This window comes from Centrocercus urophasianus, unplaced genomic scaffold (assembly GCF_019232065.1).
Source record: "Centrocercus urophasianus isolate 14NV4802_14NV808 unplaced genomic scaffold, USGS_Curo_1.0 seq_34, whole genome shotgun sequence".
In the NCBI taxonomy this organism is placed as follows: domain Eukaryota; kingdom Metazoa; phylum Chordata; class Aves; order Galliformes; family Phasianidae; genus Centrocercus; species Centrocercus urophasianus.
Genome location: NW_024884911.1, coordinates 3,510,590 through 3,530,188, shown reverse-complemented (window position 1 = coordinate 3,530,188; position 19,599 = coordinate 3,510,590). Strand labels below are relative to the sequence as shown.

At 47.9% G+C, this 19,599-nt stretch overlaps 1 protein-coding gene across 7 annotated transcripts in view; it reads left to right on the top strand.

Moving 5' to 3' along the window:
- Window positions 1-677: 677 nt before the first annotated feature.
- DNM1 (dynamin 1) overlaps window positions 678-19,599 on the top strand; it is a 59,675-nt gene continuing 40,753 nt past the window's right edge. For all 7 annotated transcript variants that reach the window (XR_006170873.1, XR_006170872.1, XM_042830711.1 and 4 more), the window contains exon 1: window positions 678-918. Coding sequence is in view for 5 of the 7 variants with exons in the window: in XM_042830711.1 (XP_042686645.1) it covers window positions 758-918 (161 nt within the window). In the remaining 2 variants the exon portion in view is untranslated. The remainder of the gene's footprint in view (window positions 919-19,599) is intronic.

Here is a 19,599-nt window from a genome sequence, read left to right as displayed (position 1 = left end):
TGCTGCACTTTCAAATCAAACGTGGCCTCGTGTTATTTTGTTGTTATAAAGAAGTATCCCTTTGGAAAGGCTAAAGGCAGCTTTGTCCACTAAAAGTCATTTGTCTGTGATAAAATGACATCCCTCATTTGCATTTCTGTACAACAAGCATAGCAACAGCAGCAGCAGCTCCTCTTTTGCAGCAGTAAGCAGAAATCGATGTGTTTTTCATCCTTCTTTCAGCGAGGATGAAGCAGCACAAACGCAGCACTGCTGTAGGTCCCACCCCAGCCACTTGTGGTGTCCGCGCACCCAGCAGCGCCGCAGGTCCCACCGTGACACCTTGCCACGGGTGTAAAACCTACAGCCGTAGCACTGAACCACACGGACACCTTACCCACATCCTGACGGGACATCCACAAACCGTGCTGCGGGAGGGACGGAAGCCCGACGGGTCCGCAGCAAGCAGCTGACGGAGCCTCGCAGGTCGCAGCAGCACGCAGCCCCGACCCGGAGCCGCCCCGCACGGCTCCCCTCAGGCGGCGCCCCGGCGCGGACTACAACTCCCAGCGTGCAGCGCGGCGCCCGCAGCCTCAAGGCGCCCCCCTGCGGCGGCGGCTCGCGCGGAGGAGAGCTGAGCCCGGGCGGCAGCGGGCGGCGTCGAGCGGGGCTGAGCGGTGCGGGCCGGTGCTCAGCAGCCGGGCGGGAAGGGGTCGGTACCCGCCGCTGTTAGAGCCGCAGCGGGAGGTCAGCGGGAGCGAGGAGCCGCGCCGCCGCCATGGGGAACCGCGGGATGGAGGATCTGATCCCGCTGGTCAACCGGCTGCAGGACGCCTTCGCCGCCATCGGGCAGAACGCTAACCTCGACCTGCCGCAGATCGCCGTGGTCGGGGGGCAGAGCGCCGGCAAGAGCTCGGTGCTGGAGAATTTCGTCGGGAGGTACGGGGCGGGGAGGGCTGCGGGGCGTCCCGGGCGGTGCGGGGCGCGAGCGGAGCCGCGGGGGACGCGGGCGGTGCGGGGCACGGAGAGCGCGGCGCGTGCGGCAGAGCCGCGGGGTGTGCGGTGCGGGCGGCGCGGGGCGCGGTAGGAGCCGCCGGGTGCGCGAGCGATGCGGGACGTGCGTTGAGCGGTGCACGGGCGCGGAGCTGCCGGCTGCACGCGGCGTTGCCGTTGGGCGCGCGGGTGGTGCAGCGCACGCACGGCGCGGTGCAGAGGCAGAGCGGTGGGGTGCGCGCAGTGCGGGGCGCTGCGGTGCGAGGAGGGGGAGGGAACCGCGGCGGAGCCCCCAGCATTGCCGCAGCTCGGGGCTGGTGGGAGCCCCCGTTACGTAACGGAGCAGAGCGGCTCCGAGCGTCCCCCCCCTTCCCCGGTCGGGTGTCTCTTCGGGTGTGCGTGAGGCAGAGGGTCCGTGTGCTCCGTATTCCAACCCCTTCGTGGCGATGGGTGCCGCGTCTGGAGCTGCGGGAAGGATGGGGCTCTCCCTCCCCTGCGCCCGCATCCCCGCTGCTACCATTTTGTGGCAGGCGATGCACCGCTGCCTTCCCTTCATGTGACCTTCGCATTCATCATCTGCAACTTGAGTCAATGGCAGCGCGGTGATCCGCTCCAGCACAGACACACAACACCTGGGGAGGGGTTGTTCTCAGCTGTGCTGACCTCCTTAATTAATTGCATTCAGCCCTACGCAGGTTCAGCTATCAAGATATTTTGTGATGCTGTAGGCAGCTTGCTGTTGCCTTGTCTGAAAGCAGCAGCTACTGTGGTACCTGCTCAGATGCTTGCGTGGGCTTTTCTTTATCAGAAAACTGTATTTATGACACTGTCTATAGGAGGCTGTACTCCCACCCCCACTCTTTCTGCTTAAACATACCATATAGAATGGTTTGTGAGGCTCTGGAAGGGTCTGCACAGTGTGTATGAGTTGGTTGTTTACCTGCAAGCACCCCAAATTCTCTTCCATTGCCTCGAGCAGTGCTGCATCCCCTGGGCAGAAGGCACAGGATTGTATCTGGCTCAGAGAAAGCACAGCTGGAGCAAGATTTCTTTAAAATACAGAAACACATCCAGCATTTGGGATCCTTTCTGGCAGGCTTCCACCAGTCTACGCAGTATTCCCAGAGACACTGGGAGACATGCAGGGGAAGGGCATTGCATGAACGCATTTCACTGAGCCTCGGGTCACCAGCCAGCATCCACCTTTTTGTGCTCTGACCTGCAAGAAAATAAAGATTCCTACCCACAAAGGGGAAGCCTTGCAGCCCCACAGCTTACTGAAGGGGAGAAGGGGTCCCCCGAATGTGATAAGCAGAGTGGGTTCACCTGTTGGCTCTGCTGTTTTCATGCTTTCTAAGTACTGGCAGCCTGACCTCGTAAATCCTTTTTAGAGGATCTGTGCAGGCAGTGCTGCAGTGCTGTAATGTGTAATGGATGGCTGCTGGACCGCAGGAGGGTTTGCTGAGGGATAGTGGTTGGGCTGCCCCTTTCTTTAGATTGAGAAAACATAATGGGGTCTTGCTCATCTCCATTGGGACCAATGGGAACTGGGGAGTGTCTGCCTGCTGGAGCTCAAATGAATGAAATTATTTTCCATTTTGTGGCTGATTCCTGGGAGAACCTGTGACCTCAGTGTCCCATCTGTCCCTCCAGCAGCGAGCTGTGGTGGCTTTTAGAAAATGTGATGGATCCCCAGAGCAGCCGCTGTGTGAAGCTGTCTGTAGAGAAGTATATAAAGGAAATAATTGGGCTGGAAATGGAAAACGTGTCAAAAGGAGTCCCTTTTCCATTTGATACCATTGAGTGCTGGCTGGATTGGAGACTGGCAACATGAGACATCTTGCAATATATGTGTGTATGCTGCAAAACCCAAACCTGCTGAAATAGCAGTGGGACCCGCTGTAATGCATCATGTTGTTGTTTTGTGTAGGGGTTGAAAACCACAATAAGAAGCTATGAAAGAGTGGGATAAACATGGCTCCTCATTGTGATTGTGATAGGGGTGTGAGGAGAAACCATGGCCTGCTGTACAGATGTCATTGTTAGTGTGGCTGTGGCATATGTCACATCTCCAGCCTGCCTCTGGGATGGTGGCGCAGCAGCTGCTCACTGCACATGGAATAAGGGTGCTGGTGCTGATGAGTTGCTCAGAGAGCATGGAGACCTGCATGCAGTGAGGCTGCATGATGTGTTTGGTAGAGATGTTTCAGCAGAGAGACTGCAGGTTCCTGCAGGGCTGGCTTTCCCATCTGTGAATACCTGTGAAACTCATTCCAAATGATCAAGTTGTGTTTGTGCAGTAGGACAGCCTGCTGGTCCCACTGCCAGCCCCAGGCTCTGGCTGTGCAGAACTTCAGCCCAGGGCTGCCTCTGAATCCCACAGATATTAAAAGCCTCAAAGCACAGAGGAGTGATGCTGACTGCAATTGGTGTTTACTTGTGTATCTTCCCAAACAAATATCTTTTTTTCTTCCTGCACGCAAAGGCTTCTTAGTTGCTGCTAATTACTCCTTCAGTGTCACTTATTCTGCTGTTAATGGATTATCCAACAGTGCAGAGCCTGTATTTATAATACCAGATGTCGACAAGGCAGCTATGTGTGCTTTTGCTGCCGGGGACTCAGCATGGTGGCTGCTGTAGCAGCTGATGGTGTTAAAATCACTGAAGAGGCAAGAGAAGCTGTGCAAAAGCCAGCCAGGTGACACGTCTGTTTGCAGACTGGTTTATCCTGGGCTTCAAAACTGGTAGGAAGGTTAATCTGGTCATCTCTAGGCATTTGCTGCTGCTGTGGTTATGGGCTCAGAGGATAATTCTCATTGGAAGGGACCTCAGAGGGTCACTGAGTCCATGCTTGTGGTGTTGGTGCCTTCCTGCCGCATTGCTCCTTGTGGGGAGAACAAGGCACCTCTGACTTCTGCAGAACAGATGGCCTAAGGGGGCTGTGGAGAAGGCAGTGACTGTGAGCTGGGAACAGTGGGTGGAAGGACTTGAACGGAGGTGAAACATCATGTTTCTGATGGAGGGAGCCAAGCAGTGCCAACGCTGTGGGAACTGAATTGGCATTTATTTGGTCCCAGACCTGAGCATTCGCCTCAGAACCATCCTTCTCTCTTGCAGGCTTATATATCCCTAACCAAATACCTTGCCACCAGGCTCTGCTGAATTAACTGTTGGTTGTAAATTGCCTGGAAGGAAATTTGAGGCAGGTCAGGACCTAAAACTCAGTTGTGTTGAGCTAGCCCTGTTTCTCCTGTAGCACAGACTTCAGCACTGGAAAGGTGCTCTGTAGTATTCACCAGCATGGATAAAAGACCAGGAAAAAGGCAACTTGGCCAGAGTGCTGGCAGAGAGACTAATTGCAAGACACATGCAATTATTGTATGATCTGTGAGCTGGACAAATGCTGTTGCCTATTTGCAAGTTAAAACCGTAGGTATTTCTTGAAAAATGACTTATTCAGAGCTGCAGAGCATGGTGCAAGAGCCAGGAGTAGGACTCTGCTGTTCAGGGAAATACCATGGTCGAATAATGGACCTTCAAATGGCAGCATCCTTCAGTCCTTAGTGAAGAAAGTACCTCTTTTCATCCAGCATTAATTAGAAGGAAGAAAAAAGCGTGGAGTGCTGTGAGAGAGTGGATAATGTGTTACAACAGACCACAAGATAAATTATTCTAGCTTCAGAGAAATCTATATAGCTCCTAGCGAACACTTGGAGGAGGAGAATCATTAGGAGGAGTAATTAAGTTAAAACAGAACATAACATGGGTTGCTGTCAGAAGAAAAAAGAATGCCTGAATGTTATAGCTTGTAGGTGCAACAGTGCCTGTGTTTGTCCTCTGACTGCTTCTGTTAGTTGTGCAGAGGTTGGTTCAAGTGAATACAGGTCTGATATCTTTTCTGCATCCTGCAGCAGCTGGATCACTGTTCATCTTACCTCTTCAGAGGTGACCTCGTACTTCTGATAACAGCCTCATGTGCTGTTTGGTCCTGAGCATCTTTGGAGGCTGAGGGCTGCTCTGCAGAAGCTGGCAGCTTCTTGTTGGGTGTGAGGAGTTGGGATTGCTTAAAAGCACTGATACGCTGCCTTAGATTTTCTAGGAAAAGAGAAGCTTATAGCATGTTTCAGACTGTTCACGCAGCAAAGAGGAAACCAGCCGTACCTAATTTGGAAGGTGATGCTCATGTCATGCCAGGTGGGGCTTGCTGGGACCTACTGGTGTGTGAAAGTGGCAGGAATTTGTCACCTAGGAGCTGGCAGGTTGGGAGAACAGCTTCTGTGCTGGAGTGGGCTTTCCCTTGTTATCACAGTTACCCTCCTGTTGGCAGTTTTGGAGCTTTTTGAGCATTAGTCCTTGTGCTGATTTGAGATGGGTAAATGGTGTCTTTTGTGCTTGCTCTATAAACAGTATGCTGGGGCACAGAGCTGATAAGGGTCTGCAAAACCCGTGGGGGGAAACTCCTAAAAGTACTCCCCTGTGCATAAATTGTTGAATAAATGCTTTCAGGATTGTGCAAAAATTGTTTTTCAAAGCTCCATGTGCTCACGTTATTACAGCTTTTCAGTTGTAAACAAACGAAAGCGTGCTGAAGACAAATTTTGTTTCTAAAGGCTGCTGATTGTTCCTCGTAGCCACAGATCAATACCTCGCTGGGGATGCCAAGTGAAGGCCTTGAACCCACTTTCCCCAGTGCCTCTGAGAAGACAGGACTCCACTGTACTTAAATAGAAGGTGTGGGAGTCTGTCTGCAGTGCTGTATCTGAGGCACCTTCTGAAAATGTTATTCTAAGGCAGGAAGCTGGTCCTTTTCCTGGCCGTGTGAATTGCTCAACATTGCTGCTTTGTGCTTCAAATTGCAGCCTGCCTATCCGACAGTGAGGAAAAATGCTGGAGTGAAGACTTCTTAACATCTTTAAGATGAACTCTTTTTGTAGGGAAGCCGAAGAAGTAGATGACAAAGCAGAATTTAATCAAGGAAATGTAGCTCTTGCTGTGTTCTGGCTTGAGGGGTGAAACTTGTTATGATGCACTGGGCAGCAGATTTATTAGGAGCAAACCCATGAGGACTCCACCCATGTGAACCAATCCTCCAGTTTTTGTTTCAGACCGTGGACTTGAGTGGCAAAAACAAAACAGTGACAAGGGATGCTGGGCAGTCGCCTCAAAGCATGTGGAGCTCAGCCTGTATTGCTTAATGTAAAGTTGTTTTTGAGGTGGCATCTGTGACAAGAAGCCTACTGGCAATATGCACAGCAAACCCTATTAATATGTCACTGAGAAAAAAGAAAAACAATTTTGGGTGTAATGCTTTCCTCCTTGGACTCGCAGATCCGTAACCATATGAGTCAGAGTGCTGCTGGCTGGGAGGAAGGCTAAAATGAAATCTGCCAAGAAGAAGAAAATCATGCATAGCAAGGAAACAGCCCGCTGGTGGGACAATTTCTCATTACTCTTGAGCTGAATTATTTCTGATTTCGGATCTGATGACAGATGGGCCTGGCTGGCCTGGGGTCGGAGCTGTGCTGCGGTGCTGGGGTCTGGGTGCTGATGGTGGGTACCTTCCTTAGAGGCTGTTGGTCTTGGTCACATCATGTGCACTTATCATTAATGGGCGCTAAAAATGACACCAGAGAAGGTTAACAACAAGAAGCAAGCAGTTTTTCTTAGCAGTAGATGGAAACTCTGTGACGATGATGCAGCAGTGCATGATGAGCCGTGCCTTCCCACAGCAGTGGTGTGCGGGGCCTTTGCAGTTGGTGCAGCCTCATGTGCTGTTTGGTACTGAGCATCTTTGGAGGCTGAGGGCTGCTCTGCAGAAGCTGGCGGGTTCTTGCTGGGTGTGAGGAGTTGGGATTGCTTAAAAGCACTGATACGCTGCACTAGACCGGCTGGCAGCACTGCTGAGTGTAGACTTTGGGGTGCTTTGGTTGGAGAGCTGCAGGCTTGTTGAGCTGCATTTCCACGCACATTGCAGTGTGGATCTCACTGCCTCTGCCAGCCATCCTGTCAGCTACCCTGCATCAAAGCCTCTCTGAAGCTCTGCAGAGCCCATCGTGGCCCAGGGGGATGAGCCCAGAGCTTTGGGCCTGGTGACCTTCAACACTTGGATGGTCTGGTCAGGTCTGAAGCGGGTCAGACTCATTCTGAAAGGCTCCAAAATTCTATTTCTCTTTATATTATCCTATAGCAATGGGATGAGGGGCAGAGATTGACCCCCACCTCACCACAACCTCCTTTCTGGGACTGCAGGGAGCAATGAGGTCTCACCTGAACAAACTCCAAGTTACCCAATAATAAGCATAATACATGCTTTAGAAGGATAAATGATGCTCCTGTGTAGATGGGACAATGTCACAGATCAGGGCAGTTAGGTTGCTGACAGCTGCTTCCTGTGTGACCTTCAGGCTTGTCCTGGCTCCTGGGCTGGTGCTGGCTGCTACAGGTAGCTGCTTTCCTTGCCTCCGTGGCTCAGCACAAGATGAATGATCCCTGAGCCTGAAATCTCTGATCTGAGTGTCGGATGTTCACGGAGCTCTGGCAGATCCAGCTGGGACCAAACAGAGGTGAGATGGTGTTTTGGACCCTGCTCAGCAGCTTCCTGCAGTTCAGCATAACGCACGTTGGATGCGGGCATTGTGCAAGCTTCTCAAGCTGTTTTGCTGACTGGAAGCAAACTTGCCAACTTCTGCCACTTTTCTGCAAGTCTTATGACTCGTGTGGCTTTTCTTACAGCCCTGGGCACAGCAATTAAGCTGACTGAAGAGCAGTGCAAATTTTGTATTGAAAACATCCATTTCAGGGATGCTTGTGGGTATCCTTTAAAGAAAAGGACGTTGTTTCCTGAAGTACTTCAGGAGATAGAGCTAAAGAATTCCAAAGCTTCTGCAAGGCCTGCATTGTCAGATGGGGGCCTTCCCTTTCTGAGAATCAGGGCTTATGTCCCTGTAACAGAGCTATAAGCTCTGTTAAAATACTTGTACTGCAGCCATAAAAAATTATGCAGAGTGAAGCTTGGAGTAAAACCAGTTCCTCACTCGACTGAAACAGGAATTGAATTCAAGTCTCAGGGGGTGAAAATACTATTTTAATAATTTATGGCCTCAGCAGTCCCCTTTAACACTCCGTTTCCTGTTTCTTATGGCTTCAGGTTGTGTTGTTGCAGCTGTGCTGAAGGGTGAAGAGTTAATACTGCCAGAGCAAGCAGGAGGGTTGTGGAGATCCTGCCTGGCTGTGCAGGGGCTGTCGTTTTGTTTGTGAAACTGCCTTGGTATGAGAGTGGCCAGCACAGTACAAGGGATACCTGGGAAAGGACTGAGCAGATATTAAACTGATGCTGCTGTGGATTTTAGCTGAAGAACCAGGCAATGTTGATGTAATCCTACATAAAAAAGTGTGTAAACTGCAGCTATGTTTCAGAATCGTTTTTCAGTCACATTTAGGCTCTGAAAGCATTGCTAGGCAGAATTTTACAGAGATGCTGTGCAGCTGATGCTCAACATCTGCAAGTGTTTTTACAGCAGAGTCAACTTACCCTGGAGATCATTAAGAAAAACAACTTTTTTTGAGACTGGAGATGCAGGGCTGGGGGAGGCTGTACTGAATTTCTTAGCACAAAGAAGAGATACCTAAAGGCAGAACCTTTGAACGAGTCTTTGTTTTGCTCCTCTTTGCATTCCTGTCACTCTCACGTGTGTAAAGGCAGAGTATATTTGGTAAGATCTGGCTCAGGGCTCTGACAAAAATCAGCAGCCCACTGCAGCTCTGGAGCTCTTTGTCATCTGAGTAATTACAGAGCTCCATGAGCAGAGGCTTATAATAACTGTCCATTTGCTGCCTGCTCACCAGCACAGCAATGGATCTCCATCAGTGAAGGAGTGTACCTGATGGCCTGTTAGCTCAGAAGTAAGCTAGCAGAAAGCAAAGCTCTAACTCCTACTTTTAATGGTGATATTTGGCTCCACTGTCTTGCCTGTGGTTTACTCTGGACATACACTGCTCTGAGTGGGAATGGAGCACGTTAGATTTTTCTCTCTTTCTGGCTGCTGTGATCTCTAGAGTAATCTCTGGATATTTCTTAAGCTGATTGTGCTTTTACTTTTAATAGAAGCTCCTCTATGAATAGCTGGGAATTGCCTGAGCATGGTGATGGCCTTGTGAGGTCTGCTGCAGCAGTGGTACAGCTCGAGGCAGGGAGGGGACCAGCATACAAAAAAGTTGCAGAACATCCTCTGGGGATGTCACACTGCAAAGCTGATGCTGCAGCTCCAGTGCTGAAGCTCAGGGTGCATCTTCTGCATCAGCACAGCAATCAGGAGGCAGGCTGTGCATTTCCACTCTCTGGGCTCTGCTGCTTTGGTTTGGTATATGGGTTCCTAGGAGTTAGTCTATTTGATTCCACTTTTGTTTTTGGTGTAGCTTGGAAATGGAGATGTCTTCAGTGGTTTTTAAAGTAGAAATTAATGCTTCTGCACTGGCCGTGGTAACAATCAGTCTACTTATTTTTCTTCAAGAGCTTAAGAAGTAGCATCTCTGCACCATGTTTCCAGCCAGGGTGATCCTAATTATATCTGAAACTGCAGAGGTGCAGTGCATAGCAAGGAGCTTGGCACTGTTCCTGCATACTTCTCCACACAGCAGAGATGTATTGGCATCTTAAATTCCCTCTGCAGGGTGGCTGTGCACCTTGGTCAGGATGTGCTAGGGCCAAATGATGCAGTTACCATGCAGAACTGCCCTCCCTCCTGACCCACCAGCAGGGAACCAGCCTGCCTCCCTGCTCCCAGCACTCTTACCTCGGCAAGGTAAATTCTCAGGGTACATGCATCCAATGGTACACATCCACCACCTATATGTGGACAGTGATGGTACAGCAGGGCTTGAAATGCCACCCCCTTCCTCATAGAGCTTCTGTGGGTTCTTAATAGTGGGCTCAAAGTGTTTCTGCCTCTTCCAATGAACCTTTTCAGTTCTTTCTGCCTTTTGTGGCATTCAGGCTCTGAGGAGACTGTCTGGGAGTGGAGGAGTGTCATGCTGCAGTGACGGAACATGCCTTGAGCTATATTTGTTCTCCTTGCAGCAAATACCAGGACGCCAGAGGTGAAGGAGTTTTGACAAGAAATCTAAGATGACACTTAGTATGAACCTGTGGTGTTTTTGTCACTGCACCAGTTTCCTTCTGTGAAGGACAGAAAGGCAAAAAGAGGATAAGGTTCTTTATATCAGGAGTCTCCATGTGTGGCATAGCATCAATATTGGTTATTTCTGCATGAACTGCTGCTGATCCCCAGCACAGGAGAGCCTTTGCTGCAGGACTCTGGAGAGCTAGGACAGATTAAGACACTGGTGGTGGAGAAATAGAAAGGTTGATGTGTTGCTCATCAGTTTTTAGCATGTGTTAATCCTAGTGGGTTGCAGTGTCTGTGCTTTCCCGTCAGTTCATCATTCCTGTCCCAGAGTTTCATTGTATAGCTTGTCCTTTGTTTCCTCTCTGTTCAAGTTGCAGGTGCTGTGCAGGCCATGTTTTAAAGGGCTGCCACTGTCTGTGATGGCAAAGCCAGGATTTGTCAGTAGATTTGTTTGTGCCAAAGCAGAGCAATGCTACTGCGGAATGATGACAGATCAGCGCAGCTTGAGGAGACAAGCAAAGATGCTGGGTCATGGGTTTACCTTTTGTGGCTGTAAAAACTGGATTTCTTTTCTACAACTGGGACTGAGCAGGATTGATTTTCTTTTTTTTTTTTTTAGGGTATTAATGACTAGAACTGTCCTCTTGAAGGCTGCTGTCTGAAACTTGCAGGGCTGTTACGGGGATAATGCCCCGCAGGTGGAGCTGTATGTATAGCAGAATATATTGTCTGTGACTTTGTTCTAGTATTTGTGTGCTTCAGTGGGAGTAAAAGATGAACTCGCTTCCATATGATGATGGAGAAAAATCATCAAGGCATACAAAGCGTGTTCTGCAGCTGCTGGGATGGAGAGCGCAGCATGTCTGTGCTGGATTTCCTTTGTCCATGGAGTCCTGCACCCAGGCAGTGCAGTAGGTGTTGTTCCCCTGGATGCTGTTGCAGGGCTGGCTGGGTTGGCTTCTTGCTCTTAAATGAACTGAAGATGCAGAACCCTACAGTGAAATGAGCTTTGTTTTCTTCCTGCTGGGATTCTCATCCTTGAAATCAAAGCTGTGATTTCCACGAATGCATAATTCTTGCTGCCACATCCACTCCGGATGTGCTGGGCTGCTTTTTCCCTTGAGTTCCTGATATTGTCACGTAGAATCAGTGCTCGTTTTTCTTCACCTTGAATATCCCAAGGCATGCAAGATCCAGGACTTCATTTTCTATTACCCAAAAGATCCCAGGGGAAGCAGCACAGCAGCAGCACTGTGATTCTGCAGCCTCTTAGGACTCTTCCCTTCGGTCTGCTGCAGCTGACAGTCACTGCGGCATTTGCTATAATGGGCAGTGACTTTTTGAGACCAGTTGCTGCACCATAGGCTGTACCACTCTCTAAATAATCCTCCTCAGTAAAATGCAGAGCCTCTGAACAAGAAAATCCCTTTACAGCTGCTACCTGCAAAAATACGAAGAGGAAATTGGTTCACGAGCGCACCTGAGGTGTTGGAGTGTCCTGCCTGCCTTTCCCACCTGTGTTTTGTTCCCTCTCATGCTCCGAGCTAACCCATCTGCGGGAGCGTGGCAGGGAGGGTTCTGGCAGATAAGTCAGCCCTCAAAATGGAGGAGGGGAAGGATATTACTCATTAATTCTCTCCCAGCGGAGAGGAACTGAAGCGAATGATGTCTCGGGTGAGATGGTTTTTATGCTGTAGGAATACCCCTTGTTTCTCCTGTAAGCTCTTGACCTGTGGCTGTAGACACTTGTATGAAATCTATCAGCCTCAGCAGCTTGGCGCTGATGCATGGCAGTGAGGGAGTCAGGAGCCGTGTGGACATAAAAACTGATTTGTTTCTATGGAAACAAGTAGATTTCAACGGTGTTGTTGGGAAGTAGGAGGGGAATTATCCCCCTGGGCCTGGTTTTGGCTCTCAGATTGGATTGGCTGCTGCACTGCAATTGTAGAGCAGCAGCCCATGAAGGGATTATCTATCTAGTCTGGGATCACAAGCAGGCAGAAGCACGTGGATCCAATCTGTTCCCACTGCAGGCTTCCTCTGCAGGAATAACACAAGGCTCTGCAATTGCATGCCAGGACTCCCTGGGTCACAGCCCTCCATGGCACTTGGTAGTAAAGAATTGACCTTGGTCACTAATAGCTGGAAAAGAAGCCTGCATTCCAGCATACACAGCTGTAACTGCATATCCTGCGCAGATTTTCTTCCAATTAAGATGGCAAAGGTGATGAACTGTGCTCCTGCTTAACCACTCCGTCTAGGTGTGCATTTCTAGCAAAAGCTGGAAGCTATTTATGGTGTCTGCAAGGACAAGAAGTTGATCTTTCTGACAGAGGCTTCAAGTGCTGCTTGAAATCCCATCTTCTGAAAGTATTTGCCCATCTAGGCCTCAGTGATGACTCTTGAAAGGGAAAGCTTAGATTTCTAGGTAGGAAGGAAGCGCTCAGTGGAAAACCAGCAAAATGGTGATGTCTGTGTGCATGTGAGCCTCCTCCCAAGGTGTTCCCTTCTTTGTGTGCTTCCTCCCCTCTTACAGATAGGGTGCAGGAGCAGCATGACCTTCTGCAACAGAAAAACTGTCTGCTCAGCTTCTGTCACCTCATGATGCATGAGGACGTTATTATACATTACATAAACTGAGCTATGGCTGTAGTGCCACAAATCCTTGGTTTGTGCTTTGTAGCAGAACCAGAGAGCTGATCAAATTTGTTAACCCTTGTTTTGTTTTGTTTTTTTTTTTTTGCATGGATGCATCAAAAGAGTGTTGCAACATCTCTGCCTTTCCTTCAGGTCATCTTAAAACACACAGTTACAGTTCATCTAAAAAGCAGGGCTGGATCCTGCTGTTGACCCTTAGCATAAAGCTGTGGTGTGTGGGCCTCCCTGGAATCACTTCAGGCACACAGCAGCAATCCCTGGGCTGCCTGTTGGCTGTGCTGTGCACACAGGGTATCAAAGGAAAGTGGAGTACCTGGGCTGTAGGAATACTGGGTCTGTGGGTGTGTGTTGCCATGTGAGAGTGCTGCCTTGAAGCTCTGTAGCTCAATGAGAGCGCAGCTTGTGCACGGAGGCTGTGGTGCAGCCATGACTCAACATAATGCATTCAGCTGTTCTCCAAATTTTGATGTTCTCCAAAGCCAGCGAAGCGAAACAGAAATCAGCCCAAAGGATTCAAATGAAAACAAACAGTAGAAAAACATTCTTATCCCACTGCTTTCAGAGACCTGCGGGGAGTCAGGCAGGAGAGGGGCTGAGTGAAATGCAGGGGAAGGAGATGTGGAAAGCAGTGAATGAAAAAGGCAGTAATTGCAGTGAGTCTTGGGAACTGGTCTGTGCAGTCAGATAAGCCAGAGAAGGTGAATTTGGTGTCCTCTGGAAGGGATGGAGGGGGGCAGGGGGTGGCAAGGGAGAGAGCCTCTTCAAAGCAAATGTTCTTGTAATTACTGTGCGATTTCCTTTTTCGCTTGAGCAGATTCAGGGCTGAACCCAGCCACCAGCGCTGAAATATCAGTGACACGGGGGAGTGTTTGTTCAGAGCCTATCTCCTGTTGTGTTGTCTGAGCTCCCTCAGCCCACGTCTGGCTCAAGAGATGTCTTCTGTGTGGTGAAACCCATTTCTAATTGATACTTCTGCTCAAGGCACGTGTGTTCTCCCAGAGGCTCCCAAGTGGCACAGTCTATTTCAGTACCCGTGGCTTTGTTCTGTAGGAAAGATGTGTTTTGGGTTTGTGGGTCTTTTTTTGCACACTTTTGCTCGAGATGATGACATGGCACAGAGCAGGATTGTTGTCTCTGCATATCTAAATCAATAGCTGGGCGGCTGTGCTGTGTCCCATGGTGAGATGGAAGCCTGTCTGCTGTCCTTCTGGCACTTAGTCCCTGCCGTGAGGGAGACAAAACTCACCACTGTGTGTGTTTGTGAGGGCAGGGATTTGACTTTCTGGGCTTGCTGTATGCCAGGTTTCACCCAGCCAACCATGCAGTCCCTTGGAGCTCACCTTGTATACAGCAAAATGTGGAGAGGGCTGCTCAGCCCTTCCTGCTTGCTGGCCTGGATTGCTGTGTGGGGAGAAGTGGCTCAGTGGTGGGGATGCTGCTGAAAAGCTAGGATTGCTAAAGCAACTGCAAGTACTGTAAGTCAGCACAATAGTGTTAACCTCCCTTTGCACTGCTGTAAATAGGATCTCAAGGTACAAGGCAGTGGGAAGCCTTCTCTTCTGTTAACGTATATATTGTGATGACACATGAACTATTGCATGACCTTTATTTTTCACAATTGTTTTCTTGAATAATGAATTATTGTGTACAATAACGTTGCCAGTATGATAGAATGTGGGGGGTTACAATAGATGTTTATTTCTATATATACCCATTGTGTGACAAATGTCAATTATGCTCTTAAGAAATACTTGCATTACATCAACTGCCTGTAGATTTGCTTTCTTTCACTAAAGGTCAAGACTAGACTCTCAGTCTGCTGCAGAGATTGGCAGATAAATAACACATCCCCTGGCTTAAATCTCTGAGACTAAAAGTGCTAACCTTACCAAAAAGGATGTGGCTGCTTAGGAATGGGATCTAATGCATGATTACAGTTTCTGTAGGACTCCTCTCTAGGTTTGCACAATATAGTGTAAAGGAAGAGTGAAAGCTAAATGTACAGGAAAGCATTGTTAAGACAGCAGGTTGGTGGGTAGTTCTGTTTGTGATGCACCTGCTTTTGAACTCTGGTTGTGTTGGACAATCCAGCATTTTTGTTGGAGTAGCACTTCTGTCTGGGAAAGGTAAGAGCTTGTAAAGGGCACAGAGATGGCAGGAAAGACTGAATCTGTAAGGCAGCCTTCCCCTAATGGACTGGGTGGCAGAGGATAGAACAGTTGTCCATGCTCCTGCCCCACATCTGGGTTTATGACAAGTTATGGTGTTGCTTGGGCATGTGCTTCCAAGGCACTCAAAGGATCAGGCTAGGAAGGTGCTCCCAAGGGCAGGTCCTGTCTTAAGCTTCTGCCTTCTGGTCAGCCTAAGCAAAGTCCATCACAAAGGAGCCCCAGGCTTAAGTGTTTCTGTAAGTGGAAAGCTGCTGCCATTTCTGAGGCATTTTAGCAGTCAGTAAGGTTAATAGTGGATGTCTTTAGCCCTACAGGTATTCAGTGGGCAGTGTGTTGCATAGGAGTTGTAAGGTTTCCTTTAAGACGTGCTGGAGTAAGAGTGCTTGAAAGTAGAGTTGTGCTTCGAGATGAAGTGCTGCTTGGGGAGATTTGCAAGCAGTTGGTGAAATGCAGCCTGCATCAGGATGTGTGTGTTGCCATCCAGTGCCGTTACCAGAAAAGCCATCAGTCAGAGGTCCTGATGACCCTGGGATGCTCGTCATGTGTTGTGCTGTGGTGTTAATGAAGGAATCTTGATCTGGATGTGTAAGTGATCAACTCTAAGACCTGATGGAGGACGTGAAGCTGGTGCTAGGCCTGAGCAGGAGTGTCTGTGATCTGTGTGGCCAGACAGTGAAATCCATAGGGATAGAAGCTGTATTTCATGCTGTGAATTGATGCAGTGCTTTGTGCAATGAGGTTCTGGTTGAATTGTTATCCCTCAGTGCCACCGTGACACAGGAAATAACAAATACTGGATTTAAAAGCCAGGAACAGCCATGTGAAACTGTGGGTACTGTGTGAGTCTTAATTGTCTGAAAGTAATAATCTGAACTGGAGATTAATCACATCCTTTAATAACCTTGTCTGCAGATGTTTACTAAGAAATCAAATGGAAATTAAATGATCAGATGATGTTCATTCTCTTGTTATTTGGACTCCTGTTATGTCTTCATAAGCTGCTGCTTTGTTTTTTTTTAAACTGGGGCTTTACCTTCTCTAGTGCATTCTAATCCAAGAATCTCAAAGGACTGACAACAAACTACATGAATGCTGTATTGGTGGATCTGGATCCGGATTAGTTTTGTATTTGAGCTCTCTACAGACATCTTCCCAGCATCCCTGCAGGAGGGTAAAGCAAGTGGTGGTAGAACCACTGAGTCTGTCTTCCACGTGGAGGAAAGGACAGTAATATGGACTTGCTTCCTTTATGGACTGCCAGGGCCTTCTGTTGCTACCATCTGTTATTTATGATTTATCAGTTCTTTTTGATTCTAATCTATCTTGAATGCCACAAGCAATTTGGTCCCCTCCTGTGTCTTATCAATATCTTTGATCCTCGTTACCTGTAACTTCTGATGCTCCATGCCATGTGAGTCACCTAATGAACCTTGGAACTTGATGAATATCTGCTTGTTCTGTCATTAATAGCACCTTTTTGTTCTGTAGGATGCCGAGATACCTCATGCATGGAGGATTATCATATAGATTGCCTGGCTTTAATTTAAAAAACTAGTATGGAAGCCTCAGACCTTGTTGCCTCCATAATAAATATTTATTACATGACATTCAGACTGCCTTAATGTTTGAGAATCTGTGTGTTTGGGGTTTGTCCAAGTGTTGCTGTGGAGTAGCTGCTCGATTGCTTTCTGTCCCTCAGGTGGTTTTTCTGACTACTGTATTACTAATACAGTTTTCAGCCCAAATCTGTACTTTAATGCAGCTCTGTGTACTAAAATAGAAATAAGGCTGCAAGGGATGATGTGATTGGGTTTGCCCCGAGGTAGCTCTGGAGCCAGTTGAGAACATATGCAGTTTGTACTTCAGAGATGAGCAGTGCATAATAGAACAGTGAGCATCTTCCCAGGTCTTTTCCCTTATTGAACACTTTCAGCCCGAGACCTGTCAGATTTGCATCTTCATTTCTTTCTGTGCCCTGGTTTAGAGGGGAGATGTATTGCCAGTCAGACCAGAATTTAGCTACCAGGAGCAGGAAGTGTATGCACTGAAGTCTTCCAGTAAGTGTCAGTTTGGGGAATGGAGCTCGTTGAGCCCAGCTAAAATGCTTACAAGTGATGCCTCAGTGTCTTAAGGAGGATTTTCAAGTCTGTACCTAAATGGAAGATAAGCAGATCAAGCGTTTATTTCCTAAATGCAGCATTTCTGCCTCGGTTTTAGTTGCTACTTTATTATTCATCCTGGGTGGAACTTAGCACTGGGAAGTGGAACAGGATGATGTTATTGCCTTAAAGGCACAGGAAAAGAAAATGCTATCACATCATCCCTGCATGTTACGAAGAAAACAGGAAAATAAAGTAAGCTTTTCCTTCTTAAGATACAAAGTAAATGACAAACAATTGGTACTGGTAGCCTAATGAGTTTCAGGCATGGCATCTTGTATAGTGGTATATGAAGCAGGGCTGCTCTTGGTGCTGTGATGGAGGCTGCCTTATTCTGGTAGGGAAGTCCCTGCTGCCCTCAGCATTCCAGTTCTGCAGCATGTTATCTCCAAAGACGCGTTCCATCTTTCCCCTCCCCACTCCCAGCTTTCCTACTGTATGTCTCCTTGCTGGAATGGAACAAGCTGCTTTATCTAACCCTTCTGCTCTTGTCTGCCCAAGTCAGCTGGCATGTCCTTCTCTCATGTATCCCTCTCCTGATTCTGGCTTCATTTCATCACTTGGTGCTGCTCTTTCAGGAGAAATCCATTCTCCTGGCTGCTGAAAGGACTCAAAACCCTGGGCTGGGTGTGCTGTCCGTGCCCCATATGCTTTGTTATAGTTTGTTTACGAGCAGCAATTTATTGTGCCTGCTGCAAGGGGGCAAGCAAGGCTGCTGTACAGCGTGCTCTCCTGGCACCCGAGCAGGCATAGAGTTTATGGATCTGTGCTTTTTAAGAGTCTGATCTGCAAGGCTTAGCCTGAGCAGGAGGATGGAAGGGTTTGTTCCAGAGACTGCAAAGAGAAAGGATGGGGAATAAAATAATGAGAAAGAATGTGGATGTGATGGGATGATGGGTGTGAATACCTGTAAAGCTTTTTGGCTGGAGCTCCTATAGGTCAAGTATAGGGAAAACCTGGAAGCTGAACTGTATGTATGTCTCAGTAGCTTGTGGGTAAGAACACCTTAGTTTTCTTATAGAAGGGATCAAACTGTACACGTTCAGAATGTAAGCCCTAAGAAAACTCATTTAGCTGATTGTTACGGGTTTGGGTAATTAACCTTGAGTTTCACTGGGAAGAGACTTCCTGGAGGAGAAGCAATGTGGCTTTATTCCTGAAATAACTGTGTATATGTTTCTACTGACTGACTTTAACATAACTGCAGTGATACAATGCTGCAGGTCGGCAAGCCCAGGCTCCCAAAACTGGATAGTATGGAATTGTGCATGGTGAGAAACTAAGGGAAAATTCCATTGGTAACCTTGTTATGTAAAGATTGAACTTAGACAGTGTGCAGTTCTGGGATGAATGACTCTACAAAGGGAAATACGTAGTTAAAATGTAGTCGATTAGTATGTCAAAGGATGGGGTTGATAACAAGCAGAAACGTTGGCTTCATGGTCACTGTTCTGTTAGAGGTACTCCTGGTATCTCGTCTGCTGTTCAGAGGAAAGCTGACTGAAAAATGACTCTGACTTTTTCAAATCCTCTTTATTTTTTAGTGTTGTGTCTTTTGTGAGGACGTTGTTGTTTTTTTTTACCTTGCAGTAGCCTGGAAGGCACTCGGTTGGTGCAGTGTGTGGTTTCAGTTTCCTCTGATGCCAGGATCTGGATGTTGCAGAGGTTTTCTCATACGCCTTTGCTTGGAGCTGTGACAAAAACCACAGAGAAATCGGGTTTGGGACCAAAGCAGAAAGCTTTGGGAAAACGTGGAGCACATCATCAGGGGGATCTTAATTCCTAAAGGACTCATTCTTATAAATGCAAGTAGTGCTTTTCCTACAGTGAGGTGAAATGTAATGCTGCAAGCTGGAGCTCAGTAGCTAGAGTAGTGCCTTAGTGCAGAAGAAAGCAAATTTGTAGTATAACTATGCTTTTTTCTTACCTACAGTAAAGTAACAATAAATCAGCGCAGCTTGGATTTGTTCTTATGCTAAAAGAACTGATGCAAGAGTAGGACTTTGTCACATATTGACCACAGACATCCATAGGAATGGAGCTGAGACAGCAGAAAACTGCCTGAATGATGCAATGCCTCAAAGATTCCAGGGTTAATCCCGCTGGAATGGAAAAAAATAGAGCTGTATTTATTTGAAAAACAAATGAAAGATCCCAGTTAACTCCTTATGTTTCTGGAAGTCTGAAATAACGAGAATGGGTTACAGTTTGTGGTAGAGTTTTATCAGAGGTCACTTTGCAGTAAGCTTAGTGACTTGCAGGAGATATGTTTGAAACATTAGAGGTTGTAGGATGCTCCTTGCTCTCCTTTCACTTGAAATGACTGCATCCTTTTATAGTACTCAGTTTAGAGCTGAGGATGAGGGAAATGCACGTGCTTTCCTACTTCCTTGCAGGTTTACGTGAGCAATCAGTGGTGAAACCAGAGGCTGAAATCAAGTCTGCTCACTGCCTGATGTATTACAACACAAAAGCTCCTTCCTAATCTTCATTTCCATTGTCAGTATTAAGGCT